Raw genomic sequence first — 19,258 nt, forward strand, 5'->3', positions numbered from 1 at the left:
CATTCGTTGCGACAAGTTCAAAATGCTGACTATCTCACAGGTGCGGACCTTACTTCCCCGTGGGGCCGTCACCACCTCTATCGATCTTACAGACGCATACTATCATATCCCAGTAGCGCAACACTTCCGGCCATACCTAGGCTTCAAGTTGGGAGACCAGGCATTCTCTTTCAAAGTGATGCCCTTCGGGCTGGACGTAGCCCCCAGGGTATTCACGAAAATAGCGGAAGTAGTAGTGCAACAACTGAGATCACAAGGGATAATGGTAGTAGCGTACCTCGACGATTGGCTGATTTGGGCATCAACCGTCGAGGAATGCCTCAGAGCCACAAACAAAGTAATCCAATTTCTGGAACATCTGGGGTTCCAAATAAACAGGACAAAGTCCAGACTCACTCCGGAGTCTCGTTTTCAATGGCTCGGCATTCAATGGGACTTGACCTCCCACAATCTGTCAATTCCTGTGGTCAAAAGGAAAGAAATAGCCAAGTCAGTAAGGCAATTCCTCAAGTGCAAACGAGCATCAAGGAGAAACCAGGAAAGGATCCTAGGTTCACTCCAGTTTGCATCAGTAACAGATGTTCTGTTAAAAGCGAAACTGAAAGACATAAATCGAGTTTGGCGCTCAAGAGCAAATGTCAAATCTCAAGACAAGTTGTCAGTAATCCCGCAGATTCTTCGCAATCGTCTCCGTCCATGGGCGGAGACAAAGAACCTGTCCAAGTCAGTTCCTCTTCAATATCCCCCTCCGGCGCTGGTTATCCACACAGATGCCTCGCTAAGCGGATGGGGAGGATATTCCCAGTTCAGGAAGGTTCAGGGAACATGGTCATCTCAGTTCCGCCAGCTTCACATAAACGTGTTGGAAGCCATGGCAGTATTTCTCACTCTGAAGAGGCTTCTTCCAGCAAAGAACTCTCATATAAAGCTGGTCTTGGACAGTGCAGTGGTAGTGCACTGCATTAACAGGGGAGGATCCAAATCAAAACACGTGAACCATGTCATGATAGCCATTTTCTCTCTAGCAACCAAGCACAAATGGCACCTATCCTCCACCCATTTAGCGGGAGTAAGGAACGTGATAGCAGATGCCCTGTCTCGATCAGTTCCTCTAGAGTCTTGCAATTTACTACTCATCCAACAATCTTCGTCATTTGCAAAGAATTCTAAATAGTGCCACTCGAAAAATACAAGCTTGGACTGCGTCTGTTGGTTTCAGACTTTCAGCAGAAAAAACTCAAGCAATAATGTTTTATAGGAATAGTAGATGGAAACAGAATCAAGATATAAATCTTACTTTGGGCAATGTACAAATCCATTTCCAGGATAAGGTAAAATTTTTGGGACTGGTTTTTGATACTCATTTGAATTGGAATGCGCATATATCTTACATTAAATCTAAATGTAATAGTGCTCTTAACTTAATGATGAAATGATCTCACACAATGTGGGGTGCAAGGAGATCAACTTTACTGATGATATATAAGGCATTAGTCTTATCAAGAATAGATCATGGAAGCCCAATATATGGATCAGGATCTGAAGCAACTTTGAAGTCTTTAGATCCAATACATACTCAAGGCCTGAGAATTTGTCGTGGAGCGTTTAGATCATCCCCAAATCTCTCGGTTTTATGTGAAATTGGAGAACCCCCTTTGTCGTTGCATCAGGATTTTGTAACAATGCGGGGTGCATTGAATATTCTGTCTACAAGTTCTCCTACATAAAAGCTCTTTTTCCAGAGTGATATTTTTATAAATAATCATGAGCCACCATTCCTGATTAGAGCAAATAGGCTGTTGCAGTCAACAAATATCAAAATGAACATCATTCAACCATCTCTTTTCCCCCCACCTTGGATCATGAAAAAAACAAGAATATGCTCTCATCTTTTTCATTTATCAAAGAAATTTAGCTATACCCCGAGTCACCATCAACAAATTGCCATAGAGCATATTCAAAGGAAAGGTCCTCACTACGCCATATACACTGATGGCTCTAAATCTTCAGTGGGTGTAGGAAGCACTGCAGTGTCTTTGAAGAAAATGAGCCAGTTATCATTGCTAAACGAGTCGTCAGTATTCACCTCCGAGCTATATGCCATATATTGTTAAAGCACATGAAGAAAGACTAAATTTAAAATTTATCATCTAATCGGATTCACGAAGTGCCATAGAAGCCCTCAAAAGCTATTCACATAAGAACCTGTTGGTATTAAAGATTAAAGAACTTTTAAACAATTTTTGTCTTGAAGGGGTAGATATTGAATTATGTTGGGTCCCGGCTCATGTAGGAGTTGCTGGAAATGAAAGAGCGGATACTGCTGCTAAAACAGCCGTCAACCTGCCTCAACGGAATATCAATCTCCCCGTTAGAGATTACATAACTTTATTATAAACTTTTACAATGGAAAAGTGGCAAAGATTGTGGAGCAACGTATTTCAGAATAATAAATTAAGACAATTAAAGTCAACTGTTTCTCCATGGGAGTCATCTAATCAATACGACAAAATAACTGAGGTATTATTGACTAAATTAAGAATTGGCCATACGAGATTGACCAATGGATTTTTAATGTGTACACCTCACGGCACTATTCCCATGTGCATTGAGTGTGATACTTTTTTATCTATTGAACATATATTTTCGGTTTGTCGGGTTTTTAAGCGAGAAAGAGAGATATGTTTTGGTCGGAAAACTTTTTCTGACATTTTATCTGAATCAAGTGGCTTTTCTGTTTTTAGAATTTTAACTTTTTTAAGGAATACACATTTAATTGACAATTAAAGTTTTTACCTAAGGTTTTTATTTTATTACTATTCTTTTTAAATTACGTAGATTTAATATATAGTTAATTCTTTTTATTCGCTTAAATTTCATATTTATTTTTATTTATTCATTCATTCATTTTTTCACTTAGATTTAGTACTATATATGAAGATAAATAGATATATATGTATATATATATATATATATATATATATATATATATATATATATTTATATATATATATATTTTTTTTTTTATCCCGATTTTATCGGGCCAGACCTGTGAAAGTCAAGTTTGACTCATTGGGCTGGTAAAACTCCTTTCTTTAATAATAATAATTCCCTTGATCCCAACCCTTTGACAAGTTGGAGGGTCTTAGGGGTGCTCTGCAAGGAATGTATGCTCCTTTGCGCCTACTCTCTTTGCTGTGGAATCAACTGAACATTTGGAACTGTAACTCCTTTACTCCTCCTACTTCTTCCTGTTTCGTTGATGACCTTGGCATGGTTTTGGATTAGGGAATTCATTGCTCTTTTAACTTGGAGGGTGAAGTTGGATGCCATGCCACCCTACTCGTGAAACAAGAGTACCTGACTTGGTCGGGCTAGGGGATATTTTTATGTCAAGCCATCCTCTTCGACTTTGGACCACCCAAGAGTTTCATATACCATTTGAACCCCAGGAATTTGTTCCTGGGATCAAACCCAAGAGTTTGATATACCATTAAATATTTATTTGAATTAACTTTTGTGGAATTTTTCACTTTGCTAACCCCTCGAGTAGGTTCCTTCATGTGGTGAGGGGGTAAGGGATCCTGCCTTCACTCGTGTGAAGGCCGGATCCTGATGGAACGCCTAAAAACTTTTGGCATTAACTGGTGTGGACATTTCCACTTTCGTCTAATTTAACTACTAAGGTGAGTCTGAGAAGGGATCGTTGGTTAGGAAGGGTTTGCATTTGAAGCTAATAGTGGGAGTTGTGGTGGTTGAGTCACCACCTGATATGGTTTGGACCTGAGAGTAAGTAATGGGATTTTCCCATTGCTATCTTGAGGGCGGAACCATCTCCAGGGACTGGCCCATCGGAATCCAGGGGGAGCTGGTTTTCTGGGGGTGGGACTCCTGGCTTTTGTCCGGAAGCCCACCAATACGTTTGTGGTGGGGAGTTGATTCCCATTAGTGGAATCAGAGCTCCCAGCAGGCGGATTGGCTTATACCTGGGCCACCACAAACGTATTGGTGCTATCCTGTATGGGTAGGGTATGGGGTGGACCATTGGGAGTCAACTCTCACTAGTGCCATTGGTGGAGAATGTGAATACCTGAGTGACTCACGATACTTTCTTGATATAACCAAGTAGTAAGAGTTTTATTTTTTTTTTTTAGTAAACCAAATATGGATCCGGACTATGAACCCACATCCCCTGGGAAAATGGACTCACTGGCACCGTTGACGACTTCTTGCTCAAACAAAGACCATTCTTTGAACCCCCCAGATGCCAATAATAGTAGAGTGATGCATTTGAAAGTTATATATAAAAAAAATATTCCACTTCAGTGTAACTATGAGGATATCTCGACATCTTTGAACATGTTTGGCAATATAGCAGAGATTCGTATGAACTTTCTTGACACAGAAGGAAAATGGGAAGCTTGGGTAACATTTGATAAACATGAAGATGCTTTTAAAGCAACCTGTAGTATTGATACCTTGAGTGTATGTAACTCATTAGTTAAAGGAGCCTTGACGGATAAAGCCCCAAGAAACTTAGACATTTATAAACCTGCAGAATGGAATCCAATCAACTCCAATAGTAGCAACGTTGACGAAATAAGAGTCCCCCAACCTCCTAAATGGCTGGTAGTAAAAGTCAAGGAGGAAAACTTCAACTATTACAAGTTTAGTAGGTACCTTCAGCAAAAAATAGGTGGCATAATGAGTGGTGACATTAGTAGATTTGGTAAGAGCTCTGTACTTATTCATGCAAAATCTAAAACTCAGTCACAGATGCTAACAATGATGAAAGTTGATAACAACGATATAATAGAGAAAATTAGTCCTCACTTAAATTTTAGCTATGGAAGAGGTGTTGTTTTCGATAGAGACTTGTACGAGTTTACTGAAGCAGAAATTTTAGATATGTGCCCATCAACTGTATGGAAAGTGAAAAAGGTCCCAAATGGCAACATGATGATTTTTACTTTTGAAGACAGTAATGTACCATCTCATATAGTAATAGAAAATGAAAGAGTGCGAGTTAGACCTTTTCAACCAAAAGCATTACAGTGTTTTTAATTGTTTTAAATTTGGTCATCCATCTAAAGTTTGTAAAAATAATAAGATGTGTAATAATTGCTCTGCCCTAGAACATAGCCCATGCTCAGATATACCTAAATGCATTAATTGTCAGCTAGAGCACAAATCAGTTGATAAAATATGTGAAGAAATTTAAAGTTGAAACAGCAGCAGTTAATAAAGCATATACAGAGCACATCAGTATTGGACATGCAAGACGACTCTTGGGAAGAGCCAAGAGTTATTCTAAAGCCCTTACTACCACAAGGGCTCCACTTCAATCCATTACTCCTTCCTCATCCTCAATGAAGGATGCCTCAGCCCCTTGTGGTTCAACATTCCACCACTAGGGCTCCACTCCAAATCTGCTGATCCTTCCTCATCCTCAATAAAGGATACTTCTACTCCTGTGGCCCGACATACTGGGCCAAGTGCTCAGCCTAGTAAGGTTAGAGCACAATCGGCAAAGACGGACAAGATAAACATTCCATATAACAAACTGGATATCTCCCTCTACTCCTCCTTTTGCATTATCTCAGGCAGAATCTCTGCCTGATTTAATGGAATTAGAGGGAAAAAAACAAATGAAAGAGGGTAAGAACACCCTCATCCTCTCCACCATTAACTCCAACAAAAGACAAAAACCAAAATCAATGAGCAAACTGGCGGAAGAAAAACAATCATCAAAAACTTACAAGCAAAGCTTCCCATCCACTAAACATTCAAAAAATGACCTTGAATAGAGGACTACCCTCCAAAACCTAGACACCTTCTCTTCAATTTTACAGTGGAATTGTCAGGGACTTCGTGCAAAATATGGAGGAACTTAAAGTGTTACTCTATAAATACTCCCCTATTGCTGTATGTTTACAAGAAACAATGCTTGATGTCCACACACCTTGCCCTAGAGAGTATATATCATATAGAACACAATATAATTTGGAAGTGGGAAGACATGGAGGTTGCCTTATTTATGTTTGCAGGGACATTCCTCATTTTCCAATCCCACTAAATACACCTTTACAGGCTGTTGCGGTTCAAATTCACCTAAGACGAAAATACACACTCTATTCCCTTTATCTTCCACCAAAACAATCCATCACTCGAGAAGAACTAATTGAGTTACTGCATCAGCTTCCACGACCATTTCTTCTCAGGGGAGACTTAAATGGCAGACAGCTTTTATGGGGAGATGTGACATCAAATCAAAAAGGAATATTATAGCTTCCATAATAGAAATGAGATTTAGGACTTTTAAATACTGGAAAAACCCACTCATTATCATATCCAGAGGTACAGTCTCATGCTTAGACCTTACAATATCTAGTTCCAATTGCACGATGGATTTCAGATGGAAGATCAATGATGACTGGCAAAGCAGTGACCATGCTCCCATAATAATAAATTCCAATGATGACCCACCAGTTCAAAGATCTCCACGGTGGAATGTTGAAAAAGCAGATTGGAACAAATTTCAAGAGCTAAGCGAAATAGAAAGTGATGCAAATGACTTCCCAACGGCAGATGATGCAATCGATTTATTAAATGGGACATTCCATACAGCAGGTATACATTCTATACCAAAAACTACAGGTCTTTTTAGACGACGCCCAGTCCCGTGGTGGTGTGAAGAGCTCACACTGTTACACCGAGTCACAAGAACATCACTTACACGTTATCGTAGACACCGAACTATAGCAAACATGATAATATACAAGCAGAATAGAGCACGTTTTCGAAAGGCAATGAAAACTGCTAGAAGGCAGTCATGGGCGTCATTTGTATCATCCATTAACCACCGAACACCTATCTGCAGTATATGGAAGAAAATAAAAAAGATCGCTGGGAAATTTACTCCCAGTTCCTCCCCCAGTACTTAAAGTTAATGACAACCTCATCGCCAACGCAAAAAGATGTCAGTGATAAACTCGCCGATCATTTTTTGCACAAGTTTCAAACAAATCTGACAGTTCCCCTGGATATCAATATAGAAGAAGAGAAGAACAACTGCGATTAGACTTTTCCACAGATAAGATCGAGCCATATAATTTACCCTTTACAGAAAGGGAATTTGATGCTGCCCTGGCACAGCAATAAACACTGCCCCTGGTCCGGATGAAATTCCCTATCAAATGTTTAGGCATGTTTCAAAAATACAAAACTATTTATAATAAGTATAATTAACCGATTATGGCATGAAAGTAGCTACCCAGTCATATGGGAATTGGCTTTTGTATTACCTTTTGTTAAACCAGGTAAAGACCCTTTTTCAGTGGCTAGTTATCGACCAATAGCACTAACTTGCTGTTTATGCAAGTTAATGGAAAAAATGGTGAATACAAGATTTGTCTGGCATTTAGAGCGTAATGGTATTTTCTCACCCTCACAATATGGATTTAGAAAAATGCACTCGGCAGTAGATGTCCTACTGCAGCTGGAAACCTCCATATGTGAAGCATTTGCCTCCAAGCAGCACCATATAACTATTTTTTTTGATATTGAGAAAGCTTATGACACTGCTTGGAGACATGGCATTCTTAAGACAATTCATACCTGTGGTCTACGAGGAAAATTACCCCTATTCATTAAAGCATTCTTGAAATGTAGATATTTTCAAGTTAAAGTGGGCAAACACATTATCAGATAGAAGATGCCAAGAAGAGGGTGTCCCACAAGGAAGTGTGCTTAGTGTCACACTTTTTGCGTTAGCAATAAATGATGTCGCGTCTGTTATACCCAAAGGATGTATTGAGTACCCTATTCGTAGACGATCTTTCAATTATCTTGTGCTGAACATCACGAATGTCAGTTGCAGAAAGGAAATTACAATTGACAATAAATAAGATAGTAAACTGGGCTGAACAACAGGGATTTAAAATATCAGCCAGTAAGACTACTGTTATGCATTTTTGCCACCTTCGGGGAGTACACCCCGACCAGACCTTTACTGTACAACCATAGAATACCTTGTGTTGAAGAGGTACGCTTCTTAGGCCTCATATTCGACAAAAAACTCAATTGGCTTCCCCATCTGAAACATATTAAAACCAAGTGCCTTGAAGCTTTAAGTATTTTGAAAGTATTATCTAATACCAACTGGGGTGCAGACAGGCAGACAATTATAAAATACACAAATCACTTATTATTTCAAAGTTACTTTATGGATGTGAAAATATATATTCTTCTGCTTCATCCAATCGTCTTGCAATCTTAGATTCAGTACATCATACCGGTATACGCTTGGCAACAGGTGCCTTTCGATCTTTCTCCCATCTTAAGTTTATTAATTGATGCGGGAGAAATCCCACTAGAGTTATATCGCCAATCATCAATTATCAGATATTGGTTTAGGGTTCAGAGAATCCCCAACTCTAAAGCCTTTGAAGCAGTAAATAGAAATTCTTTCAACAACTTTTATGAAAATCATCCAAGATTTCCTAAGCCTTTTAGTTTTAGAGTGAAAAAAGATCTTGAAAAAATGATATGTCAAGAAATCCTGTATGTCCGTTAATTTACCAATTACCCAGCATGGAAATTACCTGTAATTAAATTTTGTAAATATTTTAAAGGTATTAAAAGAGAAAAATCAGATACAGAAATCAGAGTATTATTTTTAGAATAGAAATGCTGCAGAGCACTCAGGCTCTACATTTGTTTTTACTGATGGCTCCAAAACTGATGATGGAGTCGGATATGGAGTTTTTAGTAAAAGAGAAAATTTTCAGATTACCAAAATCAGAGTAGTATTTTTAAGAACATGCTGCAGAGGCACTCTAGGCTCTACATTTGTTTTTACCCTGCTGGCTCCAAAACTGCTGTTGGAGCGATATGAGTTTTTAGAGGCGGGGGGTGATGATTTTAGCCGCAAGAGGAGCACTACCCATCCTAGCATCGAACGTCACAGCGGAACTGTATGGAATTTTAACAGCATTGGAAACATAATTGAAACCCTCCAGAATTCAACTAACATCATCATTCTTTTGTGATTCCAAAAGTGCATTACAGGCACTTGAAATTTTCAATACTGATCATCCAATTACATTGAAAATCTCACAGTGGGTATTTCTACATCAGCGTAGAGGGATTACTATATCGTTTTGCTGGGTCCCAGCGCACGTAAATATATATGGAAATGAAAAAGCAGACCAACTAGCTAAATCAGCAGCAACCAATATGATACCAAGACCAATTGCTTTGTAACCATATAGAGACTTTTTTCCTAGTCCTATTATCAAAGTTCATTGCAAGATTATGGGAACAGCAATGGAACGAAGCAGGACCAAATAAAATTAAAGAGTTTGCCACACGTACACACCCTTGGAAATATGAATCTATGCCTAGGAAATGGGAAGTAACGATATGCCGCCTCCGTATAGGACATACAAGATTGACACATGGGTATCTCATGAGAGGTGAATACCAGCCTTACTGTGATGACTGTCTCGTCGCGATGACTATTAAGCATTTGCTAGTTGAATGTCCTAGTCATCGGGAACTGAGAGAGCAGCACTTTAAAGACAAAAGAGATAGAGATGGTAATTACAGTTTGACAAAGATTTTGGGTGAAGAAGCGCAGTATGATTATGAGTGTGGTGAATTTTTAAAGAAGTTGGAGTTTTTAACGAAATTTAGGGTATTTCGCTTTTATTGTATGTGTGTAGTTTTTAGCTTTGGCTGGAGAAATAATGTATGGAAACGTGAATAAATGTATTTATTGCCTGTTTGTGTTCTAGTATGAAAGCCTTTGCCTCTGTGCAATTTTTTATTTAATCTTAATTCATTCATTATTATCCTATATGACCTGTTTGGTCCAAGCTCGTGGCTTTTGGCCTTGACCTTGCATTTTATCTAATCCTTTGGGCCAGCCCCATGGGAGCTGAAGGTCGGCTCGGTGGCCTGGTTAAACTATTTTATAATAATAATAATAATTTAGCTTTGGTGGTGTTTAATGCGTAAGTAGCATCTTTGCGCTAGCTATAGTATAATAACTGATGCGGAATTTTAAGAGTTTTTTATGATGTGTGTGTGGATTTTTCCCAAATTGGTTGTCCAAATGGCTTCATTCGGCGTCAATGATCCTGGTAGTCACGACGCCAGATAATTATTAATTATTCATTCATTGTCCGGAAGCTCACCAATACGTTTGTGGTGGGGAGTTGATTCCCATCAGTGGAATCAGAACTCCCAGCAGGCGGATTGGCTTATACCTAGGCAACCGCAAACTTATTGGTGCTATCCTGAAAGGGTAGGGTATGGGGTGGACCATTGGAAGTCATCTCTCACTAGTGGACCCCCTAGATGCTGACCCCTTGGCGTGGGTAAGGGGCTTAGGACCAGCAGCTGGGCCCCCCCTCCCAAGACTGGTCTCGTTGTTGTCGAGAGAGGGCTTAGGGGCCAGATGTGGGTGTCTGATGCTGGTGGGTGTTCCTCTTAGGAGGGAGTCTCTCGTATCCTTGGACACCTGCGTTTGGCTCAACTAAGTACCAGTCCCTTTCCTTCTGTTTACCTCATCTCTTTGCTTCTTCCCTCTATACCACATTTCCCTAACTTTCTATGATCTTACTGTCCAACATCTCTTACTAATTATTCTATAGTGCAAATGCTTGGTTTTGGTTTTCCTCATGTAGCTCCTTTTGATCTTTTACTCAACTCCTTTCACCTTTTTCATGCCTTCCTGTCCTACCTCTACATCTCTCCTTTTCACCCCCCTAAATGCTGACCCCTTGGCGTGGGTAGGGGGCTTAGGGACCAGCAGCTGGGCCGTAATGCCTGGTGGGGTTGCTTTCTCACTAGTCCTTGGGGGCCAGCTGCTGACCCAACTAAATTAGTCAGAACTTTTCCTTCTTTCTGCAATTTTTTCATTCTTACTACACCCTTCTCCTTCATGTAATGTTTTTTTTTTCTCTAGCATTTCGGATTAATTATGTGGAAATTTCCACCTTTGCTAAAATTTACTGGACCTGGTAAACAAAAAAGATATCATAGCTGGGACTGGGTTTTATATCTGAAGCTAAATAGTGAGAACCATGGCAGGGCCATCAACTGCCCGACCCCTCGAGTAGGACTCCTTCCAGTGGTGAGGGTATAAGGGACCCTGGCTTCTGTGGGAATGTTCGTGCATTCCCATAGGTGCCCTGGGTCCTGACGGAACATCCTACAACCCTTTCTCTCTCACTTTTAATCCTTCTCTCTTCTCTTTCTTTCCTGAATCCTTCTCTCCAACCTCTAAATTTTGACTGTTTTTTGGACTGCTTTTGTTGACGACCTTTGGAATGGACTTGGCCAATCTTTGACAGTCCTTGTGATTTGATGGAGGGCGGGGTTGGACAGCATTCCTCCTCACCCGTAGAACTGGAGTACCTGACGTGTCCGAGCGAGGGGAAACTTTTATGTTAAACTCTGCACTCAGTGCTGGGTCTGATCTCGATGGACTGACGACCCTCAAGGCACTGGGTGTGGGGTGTATATCTGGGTAGGACTCCTAGGGTGCTATATCACCCTCTCATTGTGGCTCGATGGTGGGTGTGGGGCCAACCTGGATGAATATTCACACCATAATCTGATGGATTTTTATTTAACCCCCTCTGTTGATGACTCTCGCCTGATTAAGGATTCTGCATTAGGCTCTCCACTCGACCAAACACCGGGACACCAGGGTGTAAATACTGGTGGTGTAAATGAAAATCTAAGAGTTGTATATTGTAGTAATATAAGTGATAAAGTCGATTTTGACATATTACATAATTACATGAAACAGTTTGGCAAGGTAGATAGAATAAAATTACGAATTGTTAAAAGTCCCATCTCTTGTGAAAGTTGCATAACCTTTTGCAAAGCTGAATATGCCTCCAAAGCTCTAGAAAATCTTGATGGTAAAAATGTCTTTGGTTCAGTTTGCCATGCGAAGTATTTTAATATAAACAATTTGGAAGAGGACGAGACAGACTATGTGCCCAGCAAATTTGAGGTTGATAGCCAAAAACACCTGGCAAAAGATGACCCAAAATTGATTTGGCATGTTGCAAATTACAAACAGGGCAAAGAAAACTTTTTAACAGCATGCAAGTATTTACAGAGGAAGATTGGTGCCATTCCTAAAGGCAAATAACGATATTCAAATTAAGATGCTTTCAAAATTCCAACCAACTGAAGATGGTAATATTTTAGATGTATCTCCTCATCGATCATTTAACATTAAACGGGGTATAGTTTATAGCAGAGACCTATATGAGTTTGAAGAGGAGGAAATATTAAAAATGTGTCCTACATATGTCATTAAAATTAGAAAATTGAAAGGCACTCAGCATGCCATTGAATTGACTTTCACCTGCTCCTACTTACCGGAACATATTGATATAGACCACTCTAGGGTTTGGGTTAAGCCATTTAAATATCGACCAACCCAGTGTTATAAATGCTTTGAATATGGCCACGTATCAAACTCGTGTACAAAACCAGGAAAGTGCTTTGTGTGCTCTGGTGAACATGTAAAGGACAACTGCAAAGCTGATAAATATTGTCTCCCACTGTGCTGGCAATCATTCTCCCAATTGGAGGGGCTGTCCTCAATATATTTACCAACAAGAAGTTGTAAACACTGCTCATAATAACTTTATCAGCATAAGAGAAGCCAAACGTTTTGTTCGAGGTGCTAACAAAAGTGCTGGATCCTCATTTGCTTCCACTGTTATGGGGAATAATGCATTCCATCAGCCTGCTAAACCCATCATTAAAAATAATACACCCTCTCAGGATATTTAAACTTCTGTGGTGTGTAATGAACTTCAAACTAAAGTAGTACAAGCTGTGATTGATGAACCTCTTCCTGACCTGCAAGCAAATGCTGTCTCAGTGTTGAGCTCCTCTGTTAAGCCCAAAGAAAAAATAAAATCTAGAGGAAATCTTAACAAATCTTATGACAGTTTTCAGTCACCCCCAAAGTCAAAGAAATGTAGAACATCCTCTCCTATAGAGTTTAAAACACCAATTTCCAACAGATTCAATGCACTTGATGACCCCTTTAACCCTCTTACGCCGACTGGATGTATTTTACGTCGATATTTTTTGTCTCCCGTGTGCCGACTGGACGTATTTTACGTCGACTTACAAAAGTTATTTTTAAAATTCGCGGAAAAATACTTATAGGCCTACCAGCCTAAACTTTTGTTTTGAATCACGCGCTTGGGGGATGCTGGAGTTCACGGATCAAGGTGTTGTTTTGTTTACAATCGTTACACAGGCGCGCAAGCGCGAATTTCTTTCTTGCCGCACTAAAAAGTATCTGTGACATCTCAGAAAATATTGCGTCACTTTGACATAATTTTTTTACCATTGTAAATTAGCCGTTACATGAAGTATTATATATGAAAATGTGCGCATTTTTATGTAGAATACAACAATAAAATACTCATGATTGTAGCTTTTATCACTTTTGAGATATTTTCATATAAATAACGATAATTGCCAAAATTCCAACCTTCGGTCAAATTTGACTCTACCGAAATGGTTGAAAAACGCAATTGTAAGCTAAAACTCTTATATTTTAGTAATATTCAATCATTTACCTTAATTTTGCAACTAATTGGAAGTCTCTAGCACAATATTTCGATTTATGGTGAATTTATGAAAAAACTTTTTCCTTACGTCCGCGCGGTAACTCTTCCGAAAAAAATCATACATGCGATTGTGGTAATGTTTGCACCATATTAAAATTAGCCGTTATATAAAGTTTTAATATATGGAAATGTGGGCGCGAATTTCACCAATGCACAATACAACTAAAAACAACCCAACACCATGGTGGTTGTAGCTTTTATCAATTTTGAGATATTTTCACATAAATAACGATAATTGCCAAAATTTCAACCTTCGGTCAACTTTGACTCTACCGAAATGGTCGAAAAACGCAATTGTAAGCTAAAACGCTCATATTCTAGTAATATTCAATCATTTACCTTCATTTTGCAACAAATTGGAAGTCTCTAGCACAATATTTCGATTTATGGTGAATTTATGAAGAAAATAACATTTTCTTTACGTCCGCGCGGTAACTCTTCCGAAAAATCATACGTGCGATTGTGTAATGTTTTGCACCATTTTAAGTTAGCGTTACATAAAGTTTTTATATATGAAAATGTGCGCAATTTCATGTAGAATACAACAAAAATAATGAAGGTTGTAGCTTTTCTCATTTTTGAAATATTTGCATATAAATCACGATAAATAGAAAAAAAACCACGTTCAGTCAACTTTGACTCTACCGAAATGGTCGAAAAACGCAATTGTAAGCTAAAACTCTTACAGTCTAGTAATATTCAGTCATTTAACTTCATCTTGAAACAAATTCGAAGTCTCTAGCAAAATATTTAGATTTATGGTGAATTTAAAAAAAAATCTTTCCTTCTCCGCCACAAATCTCCGAAATGCGTACGTCCCATTCTCGGAATATTTGCTCCATTTCATATTAGGCATTTCATAGAGTTTTATATATGAAAAGTGCGCAATTTCATGTAGAATAAAACGAAAAATATTTGAAAGTTGTAGCTTTTCTTATTTCCGAAATAATTGCATATGAAAAATATATGTATAAAAAAATTCGACATTCGGTCAACTTTAACTCGTCAGATATGGTCAAAAACTGCAATTGTAAGCTAATACTCTTACAGTATAGTAATATTCAATCATTTTTCTTCATTTTGAAAGAAATTGGAAGTCTCTAGGACAATATTTAGATTTATGGTGAATTTTTGAAGAAAATATTTGTTTACGTCCGCGCGTTACGAATTCATGCATTATTTTGTGATAATATTTTCTCTGTGTTGCTTTTATCGTTTTACAATGTGTTATATACCAAAATGATTACAACGAAAAAAAAGTAACTTGTTACCTTTAACCGTTTTGCGCACAGCGCGATTTGAATACAATTATATATGAAATTTCGTTTTTGCGCTATCATATATCGCATTATTTATATATGATAATGATAATTTTTTTCATTTCTGATGGTTGCATACTAAACTTAAGTCAAAGAAAAAAAGGAGCCAAAAATGAACTCTTAATCTTGAAAACTAAGCGCGCTGTAATTTTGAACTTTTCCGCTTCCGTGCTCACTCTGAAACACCTCTGGCACACAGGAGACAATTTTTTTTTTTTACCGCTTCGGCGTAAGAGGGTTAAGCCATGATCAACCTCACAGCCATTGGAAAAGATGTCTCGGTCCTGCTCAAATTTAAGTATGACTGACCTCTCCCAATCTCCTCAATCATACGCAGAAACAGCTACTTCTGAAGTGGAGGGAAAACATGCTGACTCGCTAAATATAGTTAAAAATTTAGATAAATCTAGTCTCAAACTGAACAAACAGGATGTGCAGGAAAAATGTTCAAACTTCCCCTCATCTAATAAAAATAAAAGTCTCCCAGGCACCAGACTTAAGAGACTTTCAAATCCAAAAACATTCAGCTGTGTTACTTTGAAAACCCAGCTTAAATAATGACTTGGCTGGGCACAAGAATCAAAGTTAAAATTCCAATTTAGTATCTTGCAATGGAATTGCAAAGGCCTTAGGACTCGTTCTGAAGAGTTAAAATTACCGTTGAACCATCATGATCCAGATGTAGTTTGCCTTCAAGAAACTAAGTTAGGCAACTCATTATACAATCCAGGATTAAATTATAAAATGTTTGTGATGAACCCCAGAGATGGTGATCGAGCTCATGGGGGGTTGCAATTATTGTTAAAAAGTCTTTGCAACATACAAGTGTTCCTTTGAACACAAACCTACAAGCAGTCGCTATTCGAGCATTACTATTTGCTCTATTTTCCTCCCACCTAGGTCAGAAATTACTTTGAATGACATTCAGGCACTAGCTAATCAACTACCTCCTCCTTGAATGCTATAGGTAGAACCATCGATGATTTTATCTGAAATAATGATCTCTCTCTTTACAATGACGGTTCAATGACATTCCATAACATCTACACTAATGTCTTTTCAGCTATAGATTTAAGCATTTGTTCACCTGCAGTGCACTTGGACTTCAACTGGTCTGTAGATGAACTTTTGCACGGAAGTGATCACTTTCCCATACATTTAAAGTATGCTAGAAACATACCTTCTGAATCTCCTATAAAGTGGAAAGAAAATGAAGCAGATTGGAGGAAGTATGAAGGAAGCTTTCAATTACATCAGGAAGTAGAGTCATTTGAGTCACACTTAGATGCATATGATTATTGGACCTCAACTATATTGGATAATGCCGAGAAATATATCCCAAAAACAAAGGGTAAACCAAGCAGGCCTGCTAGTTCCTTGGTGGGACCAAACCTGTGGCAGACTGCGAAGAATAGTGAGAAAATGCTATAGGCAATTCAAGGCAAAACCCTCAGGAACAACGAAAACTACATACCAACGGGCTTTAGCCAAACAAAGAAAATATATTAGAAAAGCAGAAAATATATTAGAAAAGCTAAAAAGGAATCTTGGCTCCACTATATAAATGGTATCAATTCTAAAACACCAGAAAGGGTAGTATGGAAAAAGATTTAAAAGCTAAGTGGGAAATTTGTTCCATCACCTGCTCCTGCTCTAAAAATCAATGATGTGCTTATTTCAAATCCAGCTGATGTTGCAGAAAAATTTGGTGAGCATTTTGCTGACATATCAAGCTCCAAAAATGACACACCACAGTTCAGTAAGATTCGAAATGCCATGGTGTCAATTAGATTTAACACTGAAAATAATGAAGCATATAATGCTAAGTTCTCACTAAGGGACCCCTCGAGTAGGTTCCTTCACGTGTGAAGGCCGGATCCTGACGGAACGCCTAAAAACTTTTGGCAATAAATGTTGTGGACATTTCCACTTTCGTCTAATTTAACTACTAAGGTGAGTCTGAGAAGGGATCGTGGGTTAGGAAGGGTTTGCATTCGAAGCTAATAGTGGGAGTTGTGGTGGTTGAGTCACCACCTGATATGGTTTGGACCTGAGAGTAAGTAATGGGATTTTCCCATTGCTATCTTGAGGGCGGAACCATCTCCAGGGACTGGCCCATCGGAATCCAGGGGGAGCTGGTTTTCCGGGGGTGGGACTCCTGGCTTTTGTCCGGAAGCCCACCAATACGTTTGTGGTGGGGAGTTGATTCCCATTAGTGGAATCAGAGCTCCCAGCAGGCGGATTGGCTTATACCTGGGCCACTGCAAACGTATTGGTGCTATCCTGTATGGGTAGGGTATGGGGTGGATCATTGGGAGTCAACTCTCACTAGTGCCATTGGTGGAGAATGTGAATACCTGAGTGACTCACGGTACTTTCTTGATATAACCAAGTTCAGTGGTACCTCGAGATACGAGCAGCCTAACATACGAGTTTTTTGAGATACGAGCCGGAGCTCGGGCCATATTTCCAGAGCGTCCCGCTAGTTGGCGCGCAGGGTCGAGCATCATCCGAGAGCATCTCTCGCTCACTCGCATGTGTTACCCGCTTGAATCAAAGTGTATCTTGTGAGCTATACTCTTTTTTGCTTGATTTTTGCGTGATTACTGAACTTTTTTGTGTGTTATCATGGGGCCGAAGAAAGTGAGTGCTAAGGACAATGGTGACAGGAAGAAGAGGATGATGTCGATAGAACTAAAGCAAGAAATAATAGAAAAACATGAGCGTGGCGCATGAGTGATTGAACTCGCAAAGATCTATGACCGTAGTACATCGACAATTTGTACGATATTGAAGCAGAAGGATGCCATCAAGAGTGCTACACCAGCAAAAGGAACCACAATTCTTTCCCAATTAAGGACAAATATCCACGAGGAAATGGAGAAGCTTCTGCTCGTGTGGGTGAAAGAGAAGGAGTTGGCAGGAGATACAGTGACGGAGACGGTAATATGCAAGAAGGCACGGAGTATTTATGCCGACTTAGTGAAGAAAGAACATAAACTTCTAAAGAGGCATCAGAAGAAGCGTTTAAGGCAAGCCATGGCTGGTTTGATAATTTTAAGAAGAGAACTGGCATCCATTCAGTGGTGAGGCATGGCGAAGCTGCAAGTGCAGACGTGAAAGCAGCCGATACGTACATCCAAAAGTTCGCTTCGCTTGTTGCGAGGGAAGGCTACATCCCGCAACAGGTTTTCAACTGCGATGAAACGGGCCTATTTGGAAGAAAATGCCACGGAGGACTTACATCACAGCAGAGGAGAAGATGATGCCAGGCCATAAACCCATGAAGGACTGTCTGACCCTTGCATTATGTGCAAATGCTAGCAGTGATTGTAAAGTGAAGCCACTGCTAGTTTATCATTCGGAAAATCCTCGAGCCTTCAAGACGCACAAGATACCGAAAGAAAAATTGCACATTATGTGGCGCGCCAATGCTAGGGCATGGGTTACGCGGCAGTTTTTTACTGACTGGGTAAATCTTGTCTTTGGCCCTGCAGTGAAGATGTATCTGCAAGAAAATAAACTCACGATGAAAGCATTGCTCATCCTTGATAATGCTCCAGCCCACCCACTGGTCTTGAAGATGATATTGGAGGAGTTCCAGTTTATCAAAGTTCTCTACCTCCCACCCAATACAACTTCAGTCCTACAGCCGATGGATCAGCAGGTCATTTCCAACTTCAAAAAGCTGTACATGAAGCACTTGTTCCGCCGCTGCTTTGAAGTGACGGAAAACACAAATCTAACCCTTCGAGAGTTTTGGAAAGATCACTACAACATCGTGATCTGTCTACATATCATTGACTTGGCATGGCAAGGTGTAACAAGACGAACGTTGAACTCTGCATGGAAAAAGTTATGGCCTCATGCTGTTGCAGAAAGAGATTTCGAAGGGTTTTGAGCCCGAGACCGAGCAAGAAGAGTTGGAGGAGATTGTATCTCTTGGAAAGTCGAGGGGTCTGGAGGTAGATGAGGGTGACGTCAACGAACTCATCGAAGAACATGAGGAGGAACTCTCAACTGAGGAGTTGAAGGAGCTGCAGATGATGCAACACACGAAGGTTCTGGAAGAGATTAACACGAGTGAGGAGGAGGAAGAGCCGGAGGAAGTGATTTCTACAGGTGAAATTAAAGACATGCTGGCAATGTGGGAAAAGCTGTCAAATTTCATTGAAAGAAACACCCAGAAAAAAAGTGGCAACTGGTCGTGCTTCAGCGCTTTTTAATGACACTTGTTTGTCACATTTTCGAAGCATTTTG

General features: G+C 39.5%; 1 protein-coding gene across 1 annotated transcript; it reads left to right on the forward strand.

Moving 5' to 3' along the window:
* The first annotated feature begins 18,224 nt into the window (after positions 1-18,224).
* On the forward strand, positions 18,225-19,224 carry LOC135218883 (tigger transposable element-derived protein 1-like). Its single transcript, XM_064255330.1, has 2 exons — positions 18,225-18,779; positions 18,877-19,224. The coding sequence occupies exons 1-2, from the start codon at positions 18,225-18,227 to the stop codon at positions 19,222-19,224; spliced, it is 903 nt and encodes a 300-aa protein (XP_064111400.1).
* Positions 19,225-19,258: the final 34 nt, after the last annotated feature.

Source organism: Macrobrachium nipponense, chromosome 1, assembly GCF_015104395.2.
Source record: "Macrobrachium nipponense isolate FS-2020 chromosome 1, ASM1510439v2, whole genome shotgun sequence".
NCBI classification, from domain to species: Eukaryota; Metazoa; Arthropoda; class Malacostraca; order Decapoda; family Palaemonidae; genus Macrobrachium; species Macrobrachium nipponense.